The sequence below is a fragment of the Copadichromis virginalis genome, linkage group LG6 (assembly GCF_057382275.1).
Source record: "Copadichromis virginalis isolate Kocher_CV1m ecotype Utaka linkage group LG6, C_Virginalis_male_GT1.1, whole genome shotgun sequence".
NCBI lineage: Eukaryota > Metazoa > Chordata > Actinopteri > Cichliformes > Cichlidae > Copadichromis > Copadichromis virginalis.
The window spans coordinates 35,992,387-36,016,392 of record NC_140623.1 but is presented as its reverse complement, the minus strand read 5'-3'; the positions used below and the strand labels follow the sequence as shown (position 1 = coordinate 36,016,392).

General features: G+C 41.9%; 1 protein-coding gene across 7 annotated transcripts; it reads right to left on the bottom strand.

Moving 5' to 3' along the window:
• Positions 1 to 502: 502 nt before the first annotated feature.
• On the bottom strand, positions 503 to 18,243 carry marf1 (meiosis regulator and mRNA stability factor 1). 7 transcript variants are annotated; one of them, XM_085460201.1, is made up of 27 exons: positions 18,082 to 18,243; positions 17,311 to 17,517; positions 14,956 to 15,840; positions 14,628 to 14,790; positions 14,301 to 14,515; positions 13,893 to 14,010; positions 13,631 to 13,803; positions 12,773 to 13,291; positions 11,265 to 11,419; positions 10,995 to 11,156; positions 10,716 to 10,899; positions 10,403 to 10,581; positions 10,205 to 10,285; positions 9,831 to 10,070; positions 9,610 to 9,729; positions 9,332 to 9,510; positions 8,877 to 9,097; positions 8,629 to 8,771; positions 8,391 to 8,524; positions 8,032 to 8,234; positions 7,456 to 7,683; positions 6,846 to 7,085; positions 6,531 to 6,773; positions 4,139 to 4,199; positions 3,856 to 3,957; positions 3,434 to 3,604; positions 503 to 3,302 (listed from the first exon to the last, which is right to left on the bottom strand). In XM_085460201.1, exons 2-27 carry the CDS (start codon positions 17,461 to 17,463, stop codon positions 3,124 to 3,126), a joined length of 5,451 nt encoding a protein of 1,816 aa, XP_085316327.1. In that variant the 5' UTR covers positions 17,464 to 17,517; positions 18,082 to 18,243; the 3' UTR covers positions 503 to 3,123. The 7 variants fall into 7 exon arrangements, with proteins under 7 accessions (XP_085316327.1, XP_085316329.1, XP_085316330.1 ...); XM_085460203.1 differs by having other exon boundaries at positions 10,995 to 11,153; XM_085460204.1 differs by having other exon boundaries at positions 12,773 to 12,907.
• Positions 18,244 to 24,006: the final 5,763 nt, after the last annotated feature.

The window sequence follows — 24,006 nt, the reverse complement described above, 5'->3', positions numbered from 1 at the left end:
CCTGTATATGCCAACACTTGATCTTCCATCATCACATTTACCCTCCTCCCCAAATCAGCACATCAGAGGCCATATTAAAATCTGCATCATCAGCTGCCAGGAAGTGTTCACTGTGGTAGTGAGACATCATTCATCATCATTCTGGATATTGCAGAGAAACAACATGCATCCTTTGAACTTAAGTCTTGCGTTTTTAAAATGATAAACTCCAGGAAATGAATGCAACTCTGCTGTAAATGCCTCCAATAGATGGTGTGTGTTTGAGTGTATTTAGGACTTTAGTGTGACTCATGTCAAGTAAAGTGTTGCTCTCTGTCACTTTACCTTTGTTCTGATAACTTAGCATTCTGTAGTTGTAGTGGATTTATGAAGGTCCTAATGTCAAAGTATTGAACAAATATGCAGAAAATAAGCTGAAACTACCTGTACATATATGTTTAAATAAAGAGCATCTTTCAGGAACTCACCGTGTGTATGTTTGAATAATGAGAAGAGGCAGAAATGATGCTTGTGAAATTTATTAACGCAAATCTTTTTTGGTCCCTTCAACAATGTGACTGTTACAGCAACTTTAGGTGCAGCACAGTGGTAAAACAGTGCAGTACAAGGAAGGGGAGGGGGAAATTAGTTGGGCAGTTTAAAAAGAAAAAAAAAGGTTAAAGGACACTGCTGAATAAATCAGAGAAGAAGAACAAATGTGCAATATTAAAGTTCAAAGTAAGACAACGTGAGATACACAGGCAACGAAGAAACTTGTTTAAACCACCATGCAAACGCCTCGCATTCATTAAACCAAAACTATGCATAAGTGCATATGTTGACTGGTATAAGAGCCTTTCATTGATGTAACTGAATCAAAGTGAAAACGAAATAAAATCAGAGGTAGTTGTCACTGCAGTACACCGAGGAGCTGCTAGGGTTTGCTCAAATTCACTAAAAAGTAATGTCTTCATTTCTCGTACGCATTTTAAGCTCGTTTCTATCATTACCACTTCTAAATAATGATTTTGAACCAATGAGTCTTTAATCAAAGTGGCTTCCAGACAGTCAACAAAACCCTGCAGGAGAGATAAACAATAACAGCTATAATTAAAATCATTTTGATTTGTATGTCAGACATTTTGGTGAGTTGTTAGGGGAAATCTTTCAATTCATGTCTGACAGAAAGACTCATGTTATGCTTCGAACACTGACTAAACAGGCAGAGAACGCAAACAAACTGATTAAATGGGCTGCTGCCCATTCTCTAAACTTTTCACTGAACAAAAACAGCTTCAACCCTCTGACTTCAGTGGCACCCTGGTCGTGCTCGACGTCACAGGCAGTCAACATTGTTTGGTGGCAATTCAGTAGCCAGCAGCCTGGTAAATGCTCAAGACAAACGAAATTTGAGAAAACTAACCCACAACAGTAAGTTAAAACTGCTATTAAAGTGGGTGGGGAGGTAAAGATGGTGAGTCCTTTCAGCACCGGGGCAGATACAAACCATTGTAAAAGCCCGGCAGATTCCAGAGAGCCTCAGCAGGGCCTCTGTGTGCACATCAATCTGTTCAGGAGGCTTCCCAGAGCCCCCTATGCTGTTCCTCAAACCCATCACCGATCACCTTCTTTCCCTAAAAACTCAACTATTCAGTCTCATTAAAAATCATAAGCTCAGGAGTGCTCACCGCTCCCCTCAAGATCTCAGACCGAGTGGATCACCAGTGATACAGCGGCGACCAGCTCCAAGGTTAAAGCAACAAACCTTGAGCACTTACAGTATACAGCAGCTGCATGGGGTGATGCCAACTCTGGGATCTAAACATCACGGTGGAAATAAAGACTGGTCTTAAAGAACGTCTTTACAATCCTTCTGTTTGCCTCTGCTTCTCCTGGAATTACACCATGCATAAACTCAGTTATGCACAACATGCACATTTCACACCACCTACTCCAGTGTAAACCACACACACACACAGACAAAATACTAAAACAAAACACACACACCCCGGCTGCTGACTAAAGACAAAGCTTAAGTCAGTTTCTGCTGACTAAGCACGCTCATGGCTGAAATACTGAAGTGCCTTTTTTTTTTTTTTTCTTCCTTTCTTTTTAATAACTTTTGAGGCCTTCGTTAGAGGCCCTGAAGACACAAGCCAAAGTCTTTGCTATAAATTAAGTGAACATACAACAATAAAAGTTCCGGAGAGCAGCAACTGTTGCAAAACTAAAACTGTTCAAAGACCGACAGCTTCCACAACACAGTCTTAACAGTTAAGACCTGGCTTCTCTTTAGTCCCAGCATTTAATTGCCACTCAATCCGCTACACATTTTAAGCCAAACTCTTCTACCGGTGACCAAATACTCTACACAGTACAAAAAGGAACTGAACACTATGCTGAGGCTACTTCCTTACACAGACAAAATACAGAAGAATATCTGATTAAAAAGCAATTTCTTTAGAAACCTGAAAGAAACAGGTGGATGCTTCAGCTGCTAGTTTGGGTCAACATATCTGGGGTTAGCTACAAAGAAAGTTCTAAATGAAATTTTATATCTTGGAGATAAAGCAAGGAAGTATTTATGAAGGTTTCTCAATGTGGTTCATTAACAAAAATCTCTTTAAAAACCTTCGTGTATTTTTGTAAACAGTGAATACCTACACTTCTTTGATGTAATACAGAAAACCTAGTTACTCATCCCTAGCATTTCTCCCATTGTTTTCTACCACTTTGTTCACAGTGACAACAAACTCAGCTCATTCACTGAAAGTGTTCAACACAATATGGCTCTAAACTGAAAATGCACATTCATGGATATTAATTGCCCTTGGGAGGAAACTAAACACACGTTCGAGCAGATGACATTTGGCAAATCAGAATTGCAGAAAGTCTGCAAGAAGCAAATCAGTTTGGTGAACTTAGAAGACTGAACTGAAAAAACAAACCAAAAACTAACTAAAATGGCACAAATGTGATGACGAAGAATGCAGAATGCAACAGCCTGTTAGGACATAAAGGGTCAAGACCAATGCTCTTCTGTGTTATGTGTTTAGTGTAGCCGTTCAACTCTTTTATTTAGAGTTACACTGTATGTAAACTTGTATTGCTGTATGTGAGACTGTATGTGTATATATGAGAGGATCAGAGGCCTGCCGTGAATGAGAAGTTGGCTGCTAATTTGATTCTACTACGTGAAGCTCTTCTGCTGGGACTGTCCATGGACAGGAGGGTCTTTGTGTCAGGTGGTGGTGGTGGTTCTCTGGGGTCTGCAGAGTCATCTGTGCTGCCATCACGCTTTGCAGGTAGATCAGCTGTGACGTCTGCCAGTGCCACCACATGTTCAAACAATACAAACAAACAAGCTCACACTTAACTACAGATGGAAAAGGTGCAAATAAGACTGATCCTTTTAATTTTATACCACAAAAACAGTATAAATCAGATGGACCACCTGTTGGTAGTGGAGGAGTTCTCTCCTCAAAGTAAATCAGATCCGCCTGCTGGACGACAACGGGGTCGGGGTGAAGCTGAGGCGACGGTAGGCAGGATGGAACAGGGCCACACAGCAGGTCCACTGGAGACGACAGACACAGCAGCTCTGACTCTGCAGCTGCATCAGCACCTGGAAGGTAAAACAAAATAAAATCAATTAAAAAGGCTGGCCAACACTTGAGGTCTCGACAATAGCCAATTAAGAGGAGGAGAGAATGATGCAACATAAAAAACTGAAAACTGAAAAAAAGGCATTGAGCTTTTTTCACCATGATTTTTTTTGTAAAGCTAAGAAAAAGCTTATTTCAGAACTCCTGATTTTCTTCAGTATATCTTTAAAGACTACAAAAACCTTGAGCAGTCATGTATGACTTCCATTACCTGGACTCTGAGCTCCAGATGTTGCACTGCTAATCGGGCTGTCTCTCGGGCTCTCAGTGTTCTCCAGCTGGGGGCTGTTGGAGACTGAACAGCTTGGTTTTGCTACAACACACAGACAAAGCACTTTAATTACAATTTTCTTACAATGCACAGCCGCCATCTCATGAAATCACAACCCAAAAATCACCTTTTAGTTTGATCACTTCAGTCAGCACAGTGGAGCATGTCAGTAACCTAAAGTTCAATCTGAACTTTCAATAAGAAAGACTCCCAACACCTTTACCTTTCATATCGTTCTTCAAAACGATAATCCTCTTGTGACCATGCCCTTTGATCCAGATCACCTGATGAGAACAAATCAGAAACTGAATGGTGAGAACTGATAGAAATAAACAATTATCACAAAAGTTCAGGACATTAACAAAAGCGATCAATAGAGAAAAGGTTTAAGAGTTTATTTAGATCAGTGTTGCCCACACAAAGATTACTTGGGCTGGTTGCCCATGTCTATTATCAGCCACCAAAGTATATAAGGTTAAAAATATTTTCTACTATGAACACAACCATGTGCCATCCCTTTACTAGTGAACTGCTCTTCCTGTCTTGCATTTTTCCCCACCACTATCTAGCGTTCTTGTCCGGTTGCCATACGGTGATATTTAATATTTATAACCTTCCCTAAAATGGATTTTTGACTCAAGCTCCACCATCTTAGACGGTGCTGGTGGCATTAGTCCGTTTCCTACAAACTGGAGGTCCAATCTCACCAGAACCTGCAGCAGGTGGAGAACTACTTCATATATGCCCTGAACTCACTAAGCTGAGTTCAGAACTCTGACTACTATCATCAGTAGGTGAAGCTGAATTCATCCACATAAGGAGATTCTTGAGAGGGAGCTGAGTTTTTGAAGGAGAGAAACAAGTAAATACAAGCTGTTTGGGAGTCCACACTCATATGCACACATACAGTGGGGCAAAAAAGTATTTAGTCAGCCACCGATTGTGCAAGTTCCCCCACTTAAAATGATGACAGAGGTCAGTAATTTGCACCAGAGGTACACTTCAACTGTGAGAGACAGAATGTGAAAGAAAAATCCATGAATTCACATGGTAGGATTTGTAAAGAATTTATTCATAAATTAGGGTGGAAAATAAGTATTTGGTCACCTCAAACAAGGAAAATCTCTGGCTCTCACAGACCTGTAACGTCTTCTGTAAGAAGCTTTTCTGTCCCCCACTCGTTACCTGTATGAATGGCACCTGTTTGAACTCATCATCTGTATAAAAGACACCTGTCCACAGCCTCAAACAGTCAGACTCCAAACTCCGCCATGGCCAAGACCAAAGAGCTTTCGAAGGACACCAGGAAAAGTATTGTAGACCTGCACCAGACTGGGAAGAGTGAATCTACAATAGGCAAGCAGCTTGGTGTGAAAAAAATCAACTGTGGGAGCAATCATCAGAAAATGGAAGACATACAAGACCACTGATAATCTCCCTCGATCTGGGGCTCCACGCAAGATCTCATCCCGTGGGGTCAAAATGATCATGAGAACGGTGAGCAAAGATCCCAGAACCACACGGGGGGACCTGGTGAATGACCTGCAGAGAGCTGGGACCAAAGTAACAAAGGTCACCATCAGTAACACACTACAACGGCAGGGAATCAAATCCCACAGTGCCAGACGTGTTCCGCTGCTGAAGCCAGTGCATGTCCAGGCCCGTCTGAAGTTTGCCAGAGAGCACATGGATGATACAGCAGAGGATTGGGAGAATGTCATGTGGTCAGATGAAACCAAAGTAGAACTTTTTGGTATAAACTCAACTCGTCGTGTTTGGAGGAAGAAGAATACTGAGTTGCATCCCAAGAACACCATACCTACTGTGAAGCATGGGGGTGGAAACATCATGCTATGGGGCTGTTTTTCTGCCAAGGGGACAGGACGACTGGTCCGTGTTAAGGACAGAATGAATGGGGCCATGTATCGTGAGATTTTAAGCCAAAACCTCCTTCCATCAGTGAGAACTTTGAAGATGAAATGAGGCTGGGTCTTCCAACATGACAATGATCCAAAACACACCGCCCGGGCAACAAAGGAGTGGCTCCGTAAGAAGCATTTGAAAGTCCTGGAGTGGCCTAGCCAGTCTCCAGACCTCAACCCCATAGAAAATCTGTGGCGGGAGTTGAAAGTCTGTGTTGCTCGGCGACAGCCCCAAAACATCACTGCTCTCGAGAAGATCTGCATGGAGGAATGGGCCAAAATACCAGCTACTGTGTGTGCAAACCTGGTAAAGACCTATAGTAAACGTTTGACCTCTGTTATTGCCAACAAAGGTTATGTTACAAAGTATTGAGTTGTATTTTTGTTATTGACCAAATACTTATTTTCCACCCTGATTTACGAATAAATTCTTTACAAATCCTACCATGTGGATTCATGGATTTTTTTTTTTCCACATTCTGTCTCTCACAGTTGAAGTGTACCTCTGGTGCAAATTACTGACCTCTGTCATCATTTTAGGTGGGGGAACTTGCACAATCGGTGGCTGACTAAATACTTTTTTGCCCCACTGTAAGTCCATGTCACATAAGGTGCAAATCTGAATGAAAGCCTGTTCATGTTTTAGAATGATTCCTTATAGAGGAGCTCCAGTCTCTACTGCAGTAACTATACCTGTGGAATCGCACTGAGCAGCTCATCAACGCTGGTGTACCCACAGAAACGTGGATCAAGGCTGCAGCCTGTGAATTTGTTGTATGCTCCGTGGAACTCAGTCAGGAAGATCTGGTTGTAATGGTAGGTGTGGAGCAGCGCGCGTACATTACGAGCAAACTGGTAAAGCCTGGTTAGCCTCACAAATTCTTCCCAATGACTGCTGGCAGCTTGAGTGGTATCATCAGTTTCCTCGTGGTACAGCTGTGAAAAGATGATGATTATGGATCAAGTATTGGGGGGGGGGGGGAACCCAAAGAAAACTCTCGTACTCACCTCGACCAGGTATGGAAGGCTCTTCAGTAACTCGCTGAGAGAAAGGAACCCATATTCACATGGGTTTAGCGCAACTCCGTGAACGCTTAGGTAATACTGGCTCAGCTCCTCCACCTTCAAACCTTTGGTGATGTTCTCATCTTCTTGGGACATGAGCAGTGCCAGTAGCTGTGAGGTCAGAGAGCGCAGAGACTTCCTGTTGATCAGCTGCACTTCCCGACCATCCGCGCCATCCACCACCTTTCAGAAATGCACAAAGTGGGTAGTTAAGAATATCTGAAAATGCCAAGTTATATGAAATGAGACTTTTTACCGTTTACTGTGATTTTAAAAACTTTATAACCTCCAGGATGACTGACAGGACTTTTGTGCGAGACTTCATTTTGTGCATTTAATAAACTGGCTAATTTATAATGAAGACAAAACCCCTGAGACAACAAATCTATTAATTTTATTTTTAGCAGACATGACCACATGCTTCTGCCTTTACAAAAAACATCTGACTGTCAAGTGTCAAGCTCTATTTTTATTATTTTATTAAACTAAGCAACAGCGAGCTTCTCAGCAGATAGATTTACACAGCTTCCCCTGGGGATGTTTTCTTCTTTACCTTGACAACATGGCAGAGTTTGGTCAGCAGAGCAGGCAGGGAGCTTGCATCGAAGTCTTGCAGGCGTAGCCCGTAACCAAAGGTTTTGCTGTACTCTGTGAGCAGCTGACTCACAGGCAGACTGGAGTTTTTCTGAGCCCGCAGCAGCTTGACCAGCTGAGCTGCCAGAGCTTTGATACGTTCAACCTCAGTGAGAGACAGCACTTTCTCCTCACCGCACTCCAGCACCTGATGAAGGACGAGGGCATTAAATGGTAAGTTTGTTTTTCATGAAGACCAAGAGTCCCAGACATCATAATTATATTTACAAAGACAGTTCTATCCAAGCACTCAAGGGAGATGCAGGAAAAAGAAACCTGGCCTGATCCACTGACTGAAATCAAAAGGCATGGCAAATCCTCTTAAGTGAAAAATAACCCCATGCCATTCGTTCCCAGAAGTCTCATCACCAAAGCAGCATCAGTTCACTGTGACTGATGCTGGCAAAACTTCTTATGCTGTGTACATACTGGAAGTGATTCGATCGTCGTGCATCGCCTTGGCCAAAAGCAAAAACCTACTGCACGCCACACTCACCATCAGGACATCAGGGATTGCCTCAAAGAGCTCAATGAGCTTGGTGAACCCATAGTGGCTGAGCTTACACTGGCGACCAAAGTGGTGGTGGTAAGTTGGTATAAACTTGCTGAAGGGCATTCGACAGTGAGGCTGGTGGCGAAGCAGGTCCACCACCTCCTTCCCAAACTGCTTGGTACGCTCCAGTTCTTCCATAGTACGCTCTAGTAAAGAAAGAAAACGACTTTAGTGATAGGCAACCAAAAAGAAATGCATCATTAAAATAAAATAATGAAGATTAAAATAAAATAGATCCTTTTTTAAACTCAAGTCTAATGCGCTTTTAAATTCTACTTCCAAATTGACAGTTATGCACTCACCCCTCTTAGGAACTGAGATGACTGTGTCGGTGGGCTGTTGTGTGATGGTGATGGTGGTGTCAGGGATCTCAGTCAACAGATCCATCAAGTCACATATCCCATAGTCAGTTACTCTCCAGTCTCTGGAGAAGCACCTGATTCACAAAAGAATGCATCACAGCACCCACACCACTAATAATTCAAACAGTTTTTCCGCTCCTATGAAACTAACACACGTGTCCTATTTATGTTTAATTACCAATGGTATGCCTGCATGAAGTCCTTGATTGCCACTTGTTTGCTGGCTTGAAACTTAAGCAGCTTAAGCAGGTCTTGGGTGAAGCGTTTAACTTGAGCTCGGTGAGTTAGAGTCAGTAAACGCTTTGTACCCATACCCAAGATCTGTTGGTTAGAAAAATGAAAAACGTATAAAATAAACAAAGACAACATGAACAAATACATTGTTCAATCGGAAGATCATCACTGGGTGGTCCTCATTAAAAATACCTGCAGAACATGTGGCACAGCCTCGAGGAGCTCCAGCAGCTTAGAGAAGCCGTAGTCGGAGACGCGGCACTGCTTGGCAAAGTGATGATGATATGAGGGAATGAATTTGCTGATTGGCATTATGCATGACGGCTGACTTTTTAAGAGGTCAATAATCTCTCGGCTAAACTGGATGAGCTGTGGATTGCCGACTGGACTCTTGCAGCGTTGAATCCATGGCTCTGTGTGACAATTTAAAAAAAAAAAAAAAAAAATTGTTAAGGTGAAATGGGCTGCCTGAGCTAAACGCAAACTGCCTGATAACTTTACAAGAACTCATATCAGATGGTTAAAGAGTTTAAAACAAAAAACCAACAAAAAAACCCCCAAAACACACCCAAGATGAGAGGTCTGAACAGCACTATGAAAAATGAAAATGAAACTCCAATAAAAACCGGATTTGTAAATGTACCTACCAGAGTTTGGCACCGGAGGTTTATTGTTGATCCACTTGATGACTTTGAAACCATTTTGAGCTGTGACTACTGTGATACTGGGAACACAGGTGACGAGGTGCTCCAGAGGAACACCACCTTCCAGTGACTCATTGCCAAGCTGAAGTGGTCTGAATTTTGCTGCATAACAGTCTGGAAAACTAAATGGAAATTAAACTTTTTAATAACTTTATAACGACAGAAAATATACTCTAACATTAAAAATGCGTACACGTAACAGGTAATAAACCAGTTCTTACCTGAGGAGTGGAAGTGTGCCCTGATGTGACTGCAACAGACTGTGGACCTCTGAGGCTAGTGTGCTCAGAGACATTACAACAAATGGGATTTTATAGGAATCAGGGTCAAAGTCGGCCTCACTGCAAAAAAAAAAAAAAAAAAAAAAAAAAAACGAACAACAGTCAGTGATGGAAAAAGGTCAACTTACGCTACAATATAAAGGTTTCGAACTGTTGTATACCTGAAGTCCTGCAGTGAATAGTGCTGTCTGCAGACAGGTTCATGGTACTCCAACTCCTCAAACACAACAGGACTCCCACTTGCTGAGGAGGAGCCCTCCTGGGATTGGGAAGATCCCAGTGGACTCTGGCGTATTTGGCTGTTGGACAGAAGGCACACAAACCTTGAGCCTCCCTGCTCCCGCACTGCAACCAGCTCTGGGAGCCGATACAGATCGCCAACCACGAGCTTACGGGAATATCTGGAGAGAGCAGGGCAGAGTTGGAGTATATACTTTTACTACATTTTTTTGCCATCTCATTTTTTGAATGCTATACTCAAACACCAAATGTGTATGCAAAAATTAGACAATAACAAGTTTAGAAAGATACTGACTTTTTCTCATAAATCTCAGTGAACTTGAAAAGAGGAAGGCAACTGGCAGGAGCATCTTGAAGAATGGAGATTATCTCTGGGCTATAAAATAACAACCACAAATGTCACCACGATAGACCAAACAACAATTTAAATTTTAAAATTTCACAATGTAACCAACATATTAAAGCTCCAAACTAAAATATATATAAAATGTACCTGAGCATGGCAAGAGATTTGTTGCTGCCACCGGTGATCAGAGACACCTGAATGCGTTTGCCTCCGATCTTGTAACGGTGTAGGCCGCTGACTGCACTAATGGCCTGCTGCAGGGACATCATCTGAATTGTGGCCTTCAGCTGGTAGTCAGTGTGGGGGCTAAGCTCCACACTTTTTACCTAAACAAAACAAGTTATACCACAAAGTGATTTTGAGAGGAAAGGGTAGGTAAAACATATACAAACTACTTAGATGTGAGCAGAACACAGATATGCATTGCATGAAATATTGGCATAATTTGACTACGCTTTACCCTTCCGTATCGGGAGAAGGTGTCATTTAAAGTTTGCTGCAGATCCTTGCGAGACATTCTGTAGTCCAGGTTGGCAACCTGGATCTCTGCTCCCTCTGAGAAAGGCTCAGAAGCTTCAGAACAAGGGCTACGAGGGGCAGCAATCAGAGGTGAGGAACGGCTGGATAGGCAAGGGGATGCACTCCTTATGTTAGAGAATGGAGAGATGCAATAAAAACATAATTAAAATTACATTTATCATTACGCATGGTTTATAATTTGCATGCAGCAGTAGGTAACCTGGAAGACCAGGAGCCCTGAGATAAGACGAGGGGGCTGAAGCTTCTGTGTAGGTTCAACTTGCTGAAGGCGGAGGGTGTGCTAATCTGGAACTCCCCTGAGTTCCTGTCCACTTGGTCAACAGGGGATTCAGTTGCACTTTGAGGGCTGGAGTCCTCTCTGCTATACAGAAAGATGAACAACAGGCACATGCAGATAAACAACATGACGCAAACATGACAAACATTTTATTTTCAGTTGAAAATTTATTCCCGCCATCTCTGTGTGTACCTCTGGCTGTAGATGGATTCTACAGTGAGACCAGGCTTAGTTAGTTGCTCCAGTGCTCCAGCCTCACCATTATTCTGGGTCGAAGACGAGGCAGCACATCCCTTTTCCAAGTGCTGAAAGTTCATTCTGGCCTTCCCCTCCAAACTGCCCAGCTCCTGGATCAAGCAGGGAAGGCAGAAGTTAAGTTGTAGATATTGACCTGCTAGATAATGGTCGTATCCATCCTGTCCATGTGTGGAACAGGATGGTCAAGCGATTAGTTCAAGTAGTTACAAAATACGAATACAAGCAGAACAGAGAAACTCAGAAAAGACCATGGACTGCTGTTTAACTAGGGATGTACATTCAAAATGCCAAAAAAAGGAAAAACTGCTTTACCGTAGAGCTCATTTTCAGGGAATTTCTTACATATTAAAAGCAATAATAATAATTTATAATTAACAAAAAGGTTTTAGATTGGCACCAAAGAATCTCCAGGACTATGATCAAATATTTTAGACATTTTTTATTATTTTTCTCCAGATTACAATATATTTTTGTTTATCAAACAGAAATTTCATAGACGTCAGTTAAGTAACGTAACTACGTAACTGTGCTTGCTTATGTTCTAAACTCACGAAGGGCCCATACTGAGCCAAGGACAACTTGTATTTTTTAAATTAACTTGACTGCATTAAAGGGTGTAACACTGTAAATTGCTCTGATATAAAAGGAATACTGAGACAGTTCAAACTTTTCTGCTACTTGCCCTCGCAGCAATGAGAACAGCACACTGAAAATACTGTGGTAGTCCCATTGCGTTTGTTTTATTGTGAGCCTCAAATATAAAAACCTCTAAGGCTTTATATTAAAAAAAACTAACAACAAAACAACAACAAAAAACCTAGGCTTTAATGTCTTCATTCAATTTTGGTGCTTAAAGAGAAATCTTAAATTACATTTTCTCCTTACTGTTTAACTACAAAGAGACTTAAATGTCCATCCCAGTTAATTTATGGGTCAGCTCCCCCCCCATTTGTCACACTGGTTACAAACAAACCAGAAAAAGACAAACCGAATCAGCCACTAGAGGTCATTTTTAATCATAGTAGAAATCAGCACTGTCCAAATTTCTCCAAAAGTAAATTCATTAATTTGAAAAATAGAAAAGAAAAGAAAGCGCTTATAGCAGCACATAAAGCAGAACCTGGACAAAACACACAAAATGGTAGCTCACAAACTACATCAGCACTGATATACTGAGCAAAACCACAGACACAAAGCTATATGGCGTTCATGCAATAACACGATGACTGACGAGCAGGAGAGGAGTGGATTAATGAAGGACAAGCAACACATATTACATGCGCAGGCAAAAGGCAGGAGCTAACAGTTACAAGCTGTTAGTCAAAGCAGCAATTAGAAGGTCACTGGGGGAAGGAGAAGCTACAGTGATTTACAAAGCAGCCCAGACAAAGAGAGATGGCAATGGAGGCTGAGGGGAAGCAGGCACAGATGAGTCTGCTGACCTGATGGGGCTTGGCTGGAGCACCACCGGGAGGCCCACTGCAACCCCTCCTGGGGCTATAGGGCCTTTCAGCCACCGGACCAGGGGTGTGGCAGGGGCGGGTTGCTCGCCGTGGCCTTCTGGGTGACCTGGGTGTCTCCAGGGGCAGAAAAGAGAAGGAGGCTATAGATGGGGGAGGGCCGAACATTGAATCCTGGGTTTGAGAGGTCCGGGCCAGAGTCTGAGGCAAGTGATGGGGCTGAGAACGAAGCTCAGACTCAGGACTTGCATCGTCTCTGGGCCGCGGGGAGAAGGAGAGGCTGATTCTGTGGCCAAACACATCCTCATTTTCCATTCGCTTGCGGGCACGTGTAGCTGCCTCAGGGCTGCCGAAGCGGAGGACTGCTGTGCCCTGGGACACACCAAGTACTCTGCCGCCACAGTTGTCTGACAGCCGGCGGAGCCTGAGCTTCACAGCGTTCCGCATGTTCTTGTCACAGTTGAGAGGGAGGTTGTGCACATAGAGGTGGTTGAAACTGGGCTGAAGGAGGGGAGGAAAAGACACCGCGGCTGCCTGGTTTGTATTATTTACACTCAGAAAATAAAACGTTTATTTATTTTTTACTTGGGAAAAACAAGTGGGAATGGCCGACAATATTAACGATTAGCAACAATTAATGATTTCCAATTCCCACTATTAGATTAGTAACTCAATCGTGTGTGAAATTCACATTCCAGCTGCATCGCTCTTCACATTTGGCAAGTTTACATTAAAACGAGATTTTGTCCTTCGTTAATTTTGTTAGCGTATACTTACCTTAATAAAAGGACAGTTTAAAAAGTACTCTTAAAATCTTAATGAAGCATTTATGAGGCCTACCTGCGCTTTGACAAGCATGCGTGGTGGCAGATCTGCTGTTATCTCCTGAAAGGGCACATGGCTGTTGGCATGCTGCAGTAGAGCTGAAGATGTATGGCTGCCATGAACCAGGATTACATGGAAACCATGGCGATGACGCAGGTCACTCAACTCGCTTGCAAAATTCACATCAGCTGTTAATAAAAAGGTGACCTGTGTTATCACAAATGTATGTGTGGTAACATGGCTGTAGTTCATTACAAGTAATCAGAGGTGAACTTACAGGATACCAGTACAACAGTTGCAGGTGCAGTGTGCGTCTCAGCAAAGCGCCGTAGGCTCTGACGAAGTTTGTCATCTGCAGCATTCTTGGCTGTGGCATTAATATGTGCAACAGTAACCTGTAAAAGTACAATTATTAAGCGTCTGAATTATTCCTCCTTTTAGGCAGTGACTGAATACACACTCAAACTGTATGGATATTTTAAAAGTGTGTGATGTGTTAAGACAAAAATCACAAGCTGATCAGTCAAGCTAAAAATACTGAACGCACAACTTTTTTTTAACCTCTTCAGGACAAGCTATACTTAATGTTATAGAACCAATTACCAGCATGAAGAGAACTCAGTATTTGTATTGTCATAATTAGGGTAATTTCAGACTGCTTTTATTGCTTGAATATTACTGATACCTGGCAGTTGTTGAGCTCTTGGATGACAGCTTTACTCTCCTTGCTAATATCACAAACGCAAATGAATTCTGCCTCACGATGACCCTGGAAGAAGCGGTTGCGAATTCGTTGGACCACAGCTCCAGCAGAGCGTCCACTGGGGACACTGCAGTTCTCAATGTCCCAAAAGACCCCGACTGGAGGGATGTTCTCGGGACCAGTACCCTCTGGTGATCCTAGCAAAGCGATCATTTTAAAGCACACTCAGGTTTCTTGGAAGCTTATAGTTAATAAAATCAGTTCAGTTTTGTTGCCGATTTGTACTGCTGCATTACTGACTCCACTAACCATATTTCTGTCCAGTCTTGCCAAGACTGGTTGATGGCATGAGCATTTTGCCATCGGAGAAGGTGCCACAGCCATTACAAATAGGAATAGGAATAGGAGCAGTCTGAGGAATAGGAACACTTGGGTGCACCTTGTCGGACTCTGCCATCAGACCATTCATAGGCTGCAAAAGGGTACAAATTCAAGACGCTCAAACACACAAAAAAGCAATAACAAGAAATATGAAAAGCGATAAAAGCTTAAACACACATGATTCAGCTCAACATTTTGTAAAAAAAATACCTGCATCTTTAGGCCACACAAATTTAATGAAGAGAGATCGACCAACCTTAAATAAGCACTCCTGACAGTAGTGTGCCCCCTTCACACAAACAGTGCGTTCAACATTTAGGTGCATAGGATTAGAGAAGAAGTGTGCTGAAGTGGCTGTAGTAGTGATGGTGCTGGTGCTTGGGTGACCACCGAGTATACTTCCTTGGGATCTTCTGGCTGATGCGCTGCAGTCCACACCACATGTGTAAAAGCCAGAAGAGGTCAGGCAAGAGCCATGCAAGCTAGCAGGTAGAGAGGAAACAGAGGGGAGAGAGGATGCCATCGGTGCTGAAGAGGGAAAGAGGCTGGCTTGACTGAAAGAAAGAGGTACAGCTGGGTAGGTGTGGAGAAGCCCTGAGCAGCAGGGGAGGTAGGGGTGTGATGAAATAGGTTGAGAGGTAGCAACAGAAGAGGACAGCTGAGGTTTGCAACTAAGACTGAATAAAGGATCAAAAGCTTCACCTCCAGTGCCACAGCTAAATTTATGTTTATACTGATGAACAGATGAGGCTACAGAACAAGGCCCAGACCTACTAGTACTGATCGGTGCTCCCAGAGACCCTGGGGCCATATAAAGCGAAACAACTCCTGCAGCATTGCTGCCGCTACCAACAACACCTCTGCCACCCAACAACCCAAAGCCATCTGTGTTGTTGTGGTCACAGTGCTCGCAAATGCTTACTTTGGGGCTAGCCCCCTCTTGTTGCTGATGAGGTGGTGGCGGTTGTTGGAAGGAGTCTTGTGCAAGCTGAGGGGGAGGTGGCGGCAAGCAGGGAGGAGGCAATGGGAGAGAGGACAGAGAGAAGGGCTGGGATAACTGGGAAGAGGAAGTATGGTGCAGTGGTGGAGGAGGCACATCTTTCAGATCCAGTACAGCCTTTCTGTTGTCCATGTGATTGCTCTGAATAAGAAAAGAAGAAAAAAAAAATCACTTCACATTAGTTCTGTAAATTTCTTGTGACTTCTCAAAGCCATAATAAAGACATATCTATATGAATTAAAATATATAAATAAAAGATTACGATATTTAAAAAAAACATCTAAAAAAGATCAACAAGCAAATGTTATTATTGGAAAAAGACAAGATGAACTTTTTAAATGATTATTTTTATTCAGAGAAAAAAAAAGTTATCTAACACTACCAGGCCCTATGTGAAAAGGCAACTGTCCCCCCCCCCCCCCCTTCTTAAATTAACTGATTAACCACATATTTTGGAAAGCTGAATTCAGTTTCACTAGCCAGAGTCATGCCTGATTATTCTCAGGTCAGATGAATTGGCAATTTCTTCAAATAGAGCATGTCCGACAAAGCGAAGTAAGAAACTAGATCTCAAAAAGCAACATTATGCCACAGTCTAAAAATACTCGAGAACAGATGAGAAAAAGTAACTGACATCTATCAGTGTGTAAAGGATTACAAAGCCATTTATAAGGGTTTGGAACTCCAGTAACCCATGACAAAATCCATGAAGTGCAAATGGAGAAAACTTGGAACAGTGGTGAAACTTCCCAGGAATGGCAAGCCTCCCAAAATTATGTCTTCACCCAGCATGTATAAAATAAAATAAAATTAAAAAAAAAAAAAAAAACCTGTAGGCCTCACTTGTATCAGTTAAAGTTACAGCACACATAAAACTATCAGCATTTTATAAAAAAGGATCATATCAAAGGTGTGATGGCCCGGGGCTTCTTTGCTGTTTCAGGACATGAATGACTAGATGTAACTGACAGAAAGTCCTGAATGAGAATGTCCCCCAATCAGTTTGTGCTCTGAAGTTCAAGTTTACTTGTTTTATGCAACAGGACAACAGTCCAGAACACAGTAGTGAATCCACCTCTAAATGGCTCAAAGGTTTTGGAGTGGGCTATACAAAGCCTATATTTAAATGAAATTTAGATTTTTTTGGCATGACCTTAAACAGCCACCAATGGTTGAATTAAAACAATTCTGCTACAGAAGAGTGGGACAAAATTTCTCCACAGTGATGCATATCATTCCCAGTAAAGTGTTATCCACAAACACTTTACTGCTGCTCTTGCTGGCAAGGGCGGCACATAGGGCCTGGTAGGTTAGCTACCTCTTCCCTCACTTAATAAATTAACTCCTCATTTTAAACATTGCATTTTGTATTTACTGTTATCTTTATCCAATATTAAAATTTGATAGATCTGAAACATTTAAGTGTGACAACTATTTTTTCTAGTACTCAGTAAGGGGGTAAATAACACTGCGCAGCAAAATAAAATAAAAAAATTAGTTTACATTAATGGTTTGATAACATACCTGAAATATTTTCATTTTAATCTCTCATTTAGAAAACAGTTCAGTTTCTTCATTAAGCTCCATATGTCTGTACTGATAAATACATACTTTGTCTGTCTGATGAGGGGAGCTTGTTTCATGTGCGGAGAAGCAGTCCTTGAGCTTCCATAGCAGGGTTGAAGCCTCTGTTTCGGTGTGAGCGAGCCATGGGAAGGATCTAGCGCCACATGTTGATCTCTCCTTTCCCAGTCCTTCCATCATACGAACCACAGGAGTCTTTCACCATACTTGCATCTATCTCTCTTCTCTCTCATGCTTTCCCAAAGAAACGAAAGTTAAAAGAAGTTTACTACAGTCATGCTGAATAATTCCCATATGCGACGTTGACACCGTGGTTAAAGTTCGTACCAACTCATTTATGATGACACAGATCGCAGGTGACTAACCGTGAGCCCGACAGCACAGCTTCAAAACATTACAGATAAATAAAAGGGTCATCTCCAACCCCAAACCTTTACAAATTCGACGGTTTTAACAGTTCCTCTTAGGCTAATGTCAGAAGCGAAGCAGTACGTAAACTAACCGATAAGATGATAACTTAGCTCGAGCTAGCTAACGTTACTTTCATTTAATTTACTCATTGGCTACGTCGGAACTGGCCTGCTAAGCCAACTAGTCTCACTACCTAAATCTAGCCATTAAAATAGAAACTTAATGGCTTGTCTTTAGCTATTTAAGCTAACAACTGGGTATTAATGTTTAGCTTGTTTGAACGCACTTGCACATACTTGCTCCCACAAGCGATCCTTCGAGATCCTTACGAGAGAATTGATACTATTCGGTAACAGCGAGGTAATGCCAAACAAGCTGATTATTTACCTGAGAAACTCGCGTCTTCTACATCTTCCTCAAAGGACCATTCCCTATCTATCTCCCTAGAAACGCGCACCTTTTTGTAACCTACTTCTGCCGGAAAGCAATTACTGCTGTCGTAAAATGTGTTCCTATTGTCCGAATCTGGCTGTTTCTCAATACTCAAGTACGCAAGTCCGTACTCGCGTTCTTGCTAGTCCGTACTTCGTAAGTTCACGCGGGAATCTGGACTTCCCGAGAACGTCCTTGATCATCTCAGCGCCAGTTTTTACTGCCATCCCCTCTTAATTTAACTGCGATTAATATTTGCAATGGAAATTAGACATAGTATAAAAAGGTAAACATGATGTAGTAGATTTCAGATAGTATAGAAAGATAATTTAAAAAAAGAAGTATTTTAAGCACTTTGGCAAAATTCACTTTTACATATGATTTGTTTCATAATGTCTAATAAGGCACGAATGCTTTTATTATTATTTTAGTAGACACTCAAAACTTACAATAGGCTAATGGGGTTTGGAAGACAATTGAACAAATATTTAAAACATAATTTGATTATCTCTGGAGCTGCCTTCAGGATCATCACATATTAATATGCTGTTTCCACTCCCAGTGAAAATGTTTCCTCCTCAATTAAAAATATTTTTAATGTTTAATTCAGAGTCTGCAAAGTAAGAACGGCACATTTTCCATCAGGGGATATGACAGGTGAAATATTCAGTTCAAAATATAAACTGTAAGCTTTTCAAGTAAGACTTAAAGATTAAATAAAACATCCAGTTATGAAGCTTAACTTTCATTTCAGCCAAACCAGTTTGCTCAGGAGCAAATAAAGCACAGAAATAAACCAAACATTAAGATTTAGAAATGTTCTAAGTGGGAGATGAGTGGATGATGGGGTGGGTGCAGTTTTTCTCTGTGGTTGGGTCAGGTGGGCTGCCCCGGGCTATGTGGGTCCGGGCAGCGCTGCTGAACTGGGCCCCGGTCCAGATGGGCCTGGGTCCCCTTGCCTTGGTGGGTTCCAGAGTGTGGGGGTGCCTACTGGGGTCAGCGGGTGAGTTGGCCAAAGGAAAGGAAGGGAGGGGCCACTTGCCCCTCCCTGCCCCTCCCCATCTCCAGCTGCCTCCCTCTTGCTGCTCCACCACAATCACCCACACATGCAGGGCCTTGGGGTGAAGGTGTATCACCAGGGTGCAGGGGAGGCATCCCTCCCCCCCCTCTCTGTCCCCTTCTGGCTGTCTGTGCCTCAATTTTATCCCACAACTTAGACATTCACATTACTCACACTCTCATAACACATACATATAGGACCTTAGGGGTGGGCACGCTACACGGCATCCAGAAGACTGTCAGGGTGTACAACCTCACCTCTGGCGCCGTTGCCCACCTCTCAATTTTAAATACACGTATATATTGAGGGCTCTCGTGAGGGGCTATGCGCTTACCTGCTGCTCAGGTATGCACCACCTCACTCCTGGTGGCTGCTTGTCGGGGCCTGGACCCTGGGGCTCGCTCGGGCCCCTTCGGGGGGTGGAGTGCCCTCGGCCTCTGGGCCTAGGGCTGGGGCTCCCCCCCAAAAAAAACACGAAAGAAATGATCTAAGTGACTTAGGAAGAAATCAGTTAAATTTGGACACTTTTTGGCAAATCGTTTAATAATCTGCAAAAAAACCACTGAGTGAGTGATTTGTGTTTTTGTTGTTAATATGGATTGTTTTCAATATGTAAATGTTGAATTAATTCAATAAATTACAATTACTCAGGCCCTATAGCTTTTGAAACACCTGGAGCTGTTGCACATTTTTGAGATGAGCAGTGTTCAGGTAAAGTGGGCCTGATGAGCCACTCATCAGCTAAAATGAGTGTTGAAATCTCCCAATTCTTTTAATCTTTGGGCTGAAGGAAGGACAATACTCGGTGTATAAATGCTCAATCAACAATCATTTATTTCCATACAATTCAACACTTAAGAGCATAAGAACGTCCGGACGGGAGAGATGCTTGCAGAGGGTCACAGCATGTCTCAAAATGGTGACGGGCTACTCCGCTTCTTATAGCCTTAGTGGCCCCCACCTAGTCGTAAAAGCCTAAACATTCACATTCTTTCTCTGTTACGGCGCCTAAGTTATGACCTCAGCTCCCTGTCTTTCTGCTCTCTGTAAAGGTGGGGGTATGGAATGTGGTCTATCTCCCCTGTCCTAGACACAGAGTCTCCTGCATACAACCTTTCTTTTCATGATTCAGCAGTAAAACATGTCAAGAACACAATGTGAGACATTCACAGCAGATCAAGGATACAGAGTGATGCACACTTATCTAATGAACTACTAAATGAATATGTTCTTTTAACCCAAAAGTATAATGAGAACTAAACTACATACACAGCACACCATCTAAACTAAAGGATAATATATGTCCCACAGCTGTTATCATAATTCAACTACTTTAACTACAGATATAAGATAACATATGACAACAGAATAATCTCACATGAGCCATTTAAATTGTAAGAGAAACCAGTTATTTCTTGTAAAACAATTCAATAACAAATCAATCAGCTTTAATTTGAACTCATTTTCACAAGCATAACACATTCAAGTGTTGATTTAATAATTCATGAATAACAACACTGGCATTACAAAAACAACAAGAATTAATGAATTATTAGAGTATTTTCATAACAACTGCATCTTCCATTTTCAAAAAGACAGATTCTTAAAGACAGTCTTTACAGAAGAATCCATCATCAGCACAGATGCCATTTTCTTCTCCACAAGTCTCATGGAACCAGGTGCTGCAGTTCGCAGCTGATCCACTCCTCAGTGGCCTTTGGGTCACTTTTGTCTCCATAGACTGCTTTACATGCTTTGCAGGGCAGGTCGTCCTTCTTTGCGCCTTTGCATCTTCTAGTCTTTTCTTTCTTTTTAGATTGCACTGCCTTGATGGAAATGTAGTATATGTTCATGACTCGTGAGGACCAATGATGGAGGCTTAGCCCTCTTCCTGACAGTCCTCTGTTGTTTTGGCAGGGGACACAGATCACTGAATGTAACACAAGTTGAGGTTTGATGTGAACAGGTACGTACAATGAAGCTCTTTATATCTTATTGTTATAATCAATTTATGTCGTAAGTGACTATTTTAAAGATATGATTCTTACCTCTGATTTCTTTTTGTTTTTTTGTTTTTATCCTTTGGTGTTTTTTGAGATTTATATCTTTAAGGCTAATATCTCATACTTACACATTTGGGTTTTATTATTTACTGCACAAAGTGTATTGTAGAGAAGTTTGGGAAGTAGACTCTTACTGTTACAGGATATTATATTAGTTTTACAGTATTTTTAGGCTAAAATTGGAAGTGGAAATTTCTATGATAATATAAAAATGGATAAGAGAATGTTTCTCATAGTTATGTAGGCTATTACCTGCAGATGAACTCTTCTAACTCTTCTTCATTGACTCCCTTTTAAATCTAGAATTTAATTTAAAATCCTTTTCCTCACATTCAAAATCCGATGTGCGATATTCTCATTGCTTTCTGGAATTTATTGTTAATCATTTACTTATGTAAATTTCATAATCTGTCAAAAAAAAACAAACAAACAATATAATCCAAAGTACATCATTCTATTGTTCCCTTCCACATGTTTACAGCCCTCATATATATACATGTTACACTGCTCAAACAAATATAACGACTCAGTCCTACCGTGCAATATACCATTTTTCAGTCTTATTATTTACATCCTACATATGTTTATGTATTATGTAAGCACGTGCAGCTTTGTGATTTTGTTTGGTCAACGTATATCAAAATTCATGCTGGAAATAACTTTTACTTCCATGGCATGCCTTTACTTCAAAATATAACACTGTGCAACAATATAATTGAGCTTAAAAGATTCAGTCACCCTGGACCAACCATTGCATGGTTATAGACTCTAACACACTGACTGTTATTGAGCTAGACAAGTAATCATTAAATGTTACTTCTATAAGTGCTTACTTTTCTACTTACTGTTCTACAACACACTGTGTCGTAAATTTCACATGCTCTTATTCCAGCACATGCCCACTAAGACTATGGTAACACACACACACTGTTAAGAGATATACTCTAAAACACTTCTTCAGTAGAGACTCAGAGAAGAGAAACACACAGAACTTCTTGCTAGCAAGGGCAGCCTCCAGAACTGAGACTCGCCCCGAGGACTGCCCTGGTCTTTATTTATATGCTTCAGTGAGCGTTTGTTCCTTACATTGGAATGTGGAGGTGTACGTGTGTGTATGTGTGTGTGTATGTGTGTTTCAGAGTGTGACCCCATAAACGACTTCCCTTAACCTGCTGGTCTGGAAATACCAACAGTTCATCTATATGTAAAAAAGCACTTAGACTAAAACTGACATAGCTACATTAATCCTACCGTAAAACAATAAGACAAGGTACAACCTCTCCCATGCTCCTAGGATGTGGGGGTGAACGCCAGAACACCCTGGAATGTTACAGACCTCCTAGGATTAGATTAGATAGAACATTATTAATCCCTCGGGTGGGTTCCTCTGGGAAATTCGATTTCCAAAAAAGCACAGCACCGACAGAAGTTACAGAGTTACAGAATATTATATATATATATATATATATATACACACACACACACACACACACACACACACACATATATATATATATAAATACAGAGACAATATAAATAAAATATACGAAGGGGATAAATAGAATAAATAGGAATAAAAATAAAAATACAAGTGAATTGCACATTTCAAGTATTGAGTCTATTGCACCGTTGACTATTTACAAAAGTATTGCACAAAAGGTATTGCACAGTGAGGTGAAGAGGCACTACAGCTTAGTTGTTCCCCCCTCCTTTGTCCTCCTGTTTCCCCTCCCTCTCCCCTCCAGGGAGGAGTTAAACAGTTTGATGGCGTGTGGGACAAAGGAGTTTTTAAGTCTGTTAGTTCTTGTCTTTGGGAGAAGCAACCTGTCACTGAACAGACTCTTCTGGTTGTTAATGGCCGTGTGCAGAGGATGCCTGGCATTGTCCATAATGTCCATCAGTTTCTTTAATGTCCTTTTCTCTGCCACTGTCACCAGAGTGTCCAGCTTCATGCCGACCACAGAGCTAACCCTCCTGATCAGTTTCTCCAGCCTGGATGAGTCCTTCTTTGCTGTGCTGCTCCCCCAGCACACCACAGCATAGAAAAGTACTCCAGCAACCACCGACTGGTAAAACATCCTCAGGAGCTTCCTGCAGATGTTAAAAGACCTCAGCCTCCTGAGGAAGTACAGTCGGCTTTGGGCTTTTTTATACAGGTGCTCTGTGTTGCATGACCAGTCCAGTTTATTGTCCACCCACAGCCCGAGGTACTTGTACTTGTTGACCACCTCCACCTCCTCCCCCTCTATCTGAACCGGCAGTGGACCTGCTCTAGACCTCCCGAAGTCCACAACCAGTTCCTTAGTCTTTGAGGTGTTGAGTTGCAGGTGGTTTGTGTGACTCCATGCGACAAAGTTCCTCACCAGACTTCTGTACTCCTCTTCCTGATCATCCCAGATACACCCCATGATGGCTGTGTCGTCTGCAAACTTCTGAATGTGGCATAATTCAGAGTTGTAGCAGAAGTCAGAGGTGTACAGGGTGAAGAGAAGAGGGGACAGCACAGTTCCCTGTGGTGCTCCTGTGCTGCTGACCACAGTGTCAGACGTGATGTCCTTCAGCCTGACGTACTGTGGTCTGTCGGTGAGGTAGTCGGATGAGACATTCTTTCAATATGCCACCAACTATATACTTCTAAACACAAATGATTACATGCAGTATTCTACCATATGCAAACTTATATCATTAAAAGATTATACTGACTACTAAGTACAATTTTCCATTGACACACACACACAAAAACGACATGTAGTCACA

Excerpts from the sequence above, each read along its gene's own strand:
- marf1 (XM_085460201.1), bottom strand. The coding sequence starts at position 17,463 with ATGATGGAAGGACTGGGAAAGGAGAGATCAACATGTGGCGCTAGATCC. Across the intron at positions 8,772-8,876 it reads CTGTGCCACATGTTCTGCAG|ATCTTGGGTATGGGTACAAA; the intron begins GTATTTTTAATG and ends TCTAACCAACAG. Across the intron at positions 8,235-8,390 it reads CATCTCAGTTCCTAAGAGGG|AGCGTACTATGGAAGAACTG; the intron begins GTGAGTGCATAA and ends TTTCTTTACTAG.